At 42.3% G+C, this 1,546-nt stretch overlaps 1 protein-coding gene across 1 annotated transcript in view; it reads right to left on the reverse strand.

Annotated features, from left to right (window-relative positions):
- The window catches only part of LOC106875570 (cystine/glutamate transporter), a 24,898-nt gene that overhangs the window by 14,264 nt on the left and 9,088 nt on the right, over positions 1-1,546 (reverse strand). Inside the window, exon 5 of the mRNA XM_014923775.2 lies at positions 375-419. Coding sequence (XP_014779261.1) covers positions 375-419 — 45 coding nt within the window. The remainder of the gene's footprint in view (positions 1-374; positions 420-1,546) is intronic.

The raw sequence follows: 1,546 nt of genomic DNA on the forward strand, positions 1-1,546 counted from the left end.
GCAAAGTTTCTACAGTTAGATGCCCTTCCTAATGCCAACCACTCCGAGAGTGTAGTGAGTGCTTTTTATGGGCCACTGGCATGAGGGCCAGTCAGGCGATACTGGCATCGACCACACTTGAATGGTGGTTTTTATGTTCCACTGGCACGGGAGCCAGTCAGGTGGCACGGGCGCCAATCAGACAGTACTGTTATCAGCCGTGTGTGTGTGTGTGTGTGTGCATGTGTGTGTGGTAGTTTTTGTGAAGCCTTATGAGGTATGATTTTCAAAAAGGTACAAAGTAGATAATATAAATATAGAACAATATAAAACAAACGAAAGAGAAAATGGAATGTAGTAGAAATGGCGACATTGAGAATTAGGTAAGAACTTACTTGGCTGGGTCTTCCATTTCTTCTACAAGACTCATAACCACCTGCCTGAAATGGTAATTAGATCATCATCATCATCACTATTATCATATTAAATGACATACACAGACATAAATATGCTCAAACAGAATGGTAGCACATTTGTCATGAGCATAGATGTGGGTTCTCATCTCACAGGCAGCCCTTCAACTTTTTTCTCTCCAAAGGTTTTTTTTTTCTTTTAACCCAAGATTCTGCATGCTGGTAGCACATTTGTCACGAGCATAGGAGATGTGGATTCTCATCCCACCAGCAACCCTTCAACGTTTTTCTCTCCGAGGGCTTTTTTCTTTTTAACCCAAGATTCTGCATGCTATTATTTATAGCTTTATCTGCCATTAAAAATGATTCATAATTAACATCACGTGTTCTCATGATTGACCAAACTATCAGGTGATGTTATACATCGCTGGCCACAATGCGCTTTGCATCAGTTTAGCTTTGGAATGATGCCAACCAACCCCTGCTGGCTAGGCAAGAAAGCCAACATGATCCCTTATCAGAAGGCTAGTCCCTCACAGGGTTACCTATTTACTGGTTAGTGGACTGGGGCAATGTGAATTGAAGGGTTTTACTCAAGAACATAAAGCACGGCTGGTCTGGGATGGAATTGAACCCACAATTTCATGATCATGAGTGCAACACACCTAACAACTAGGCCATACACCTTCACATACTTAGATGCAAACATACTCAAATACATTAACACATACACCAGCTCTCCCTCTCTCTCTGTCTCACACACACTTAGAAAAACACAGACACACAAACACACAACACACACAGACAAACACATACACACACACTCATACAAACACACACACTCATTCAAACATACACATGCACACACACACAAGCAAGCACACACAAACACACACACATACAAACACATACACACATATGCACAAACACACACAAACACATACACACACAAACACACACTCATACAAACACACATACACACAATCACACCCATACACACACTCTCACACACAAACATGCACAAACATACACAAACACATACACAGAAACACACACACACTCATACAAACACACACACACACACACACACACATTAACCCCCCCACACACACCTTCACCCACACCCCCACACACACCTTCGCCCCCACACACAC

The sequence above is a fragment of the Octopus bimaculoides genome, chromosome 20 (assembly GCF_001194135.2).
Source record: "Octopus bimaculoides isolate UCB-OBI-ISO-001 chromosome 20, ASM119413v2, whole genome shotgun sequence".
NCBI classification, from domain to species: Eukaryota; Metazoa; Mollusca; class Cephalopoda; order Octopoda; family Octopodidae; genus Octopus; species Octopus bimaculoides.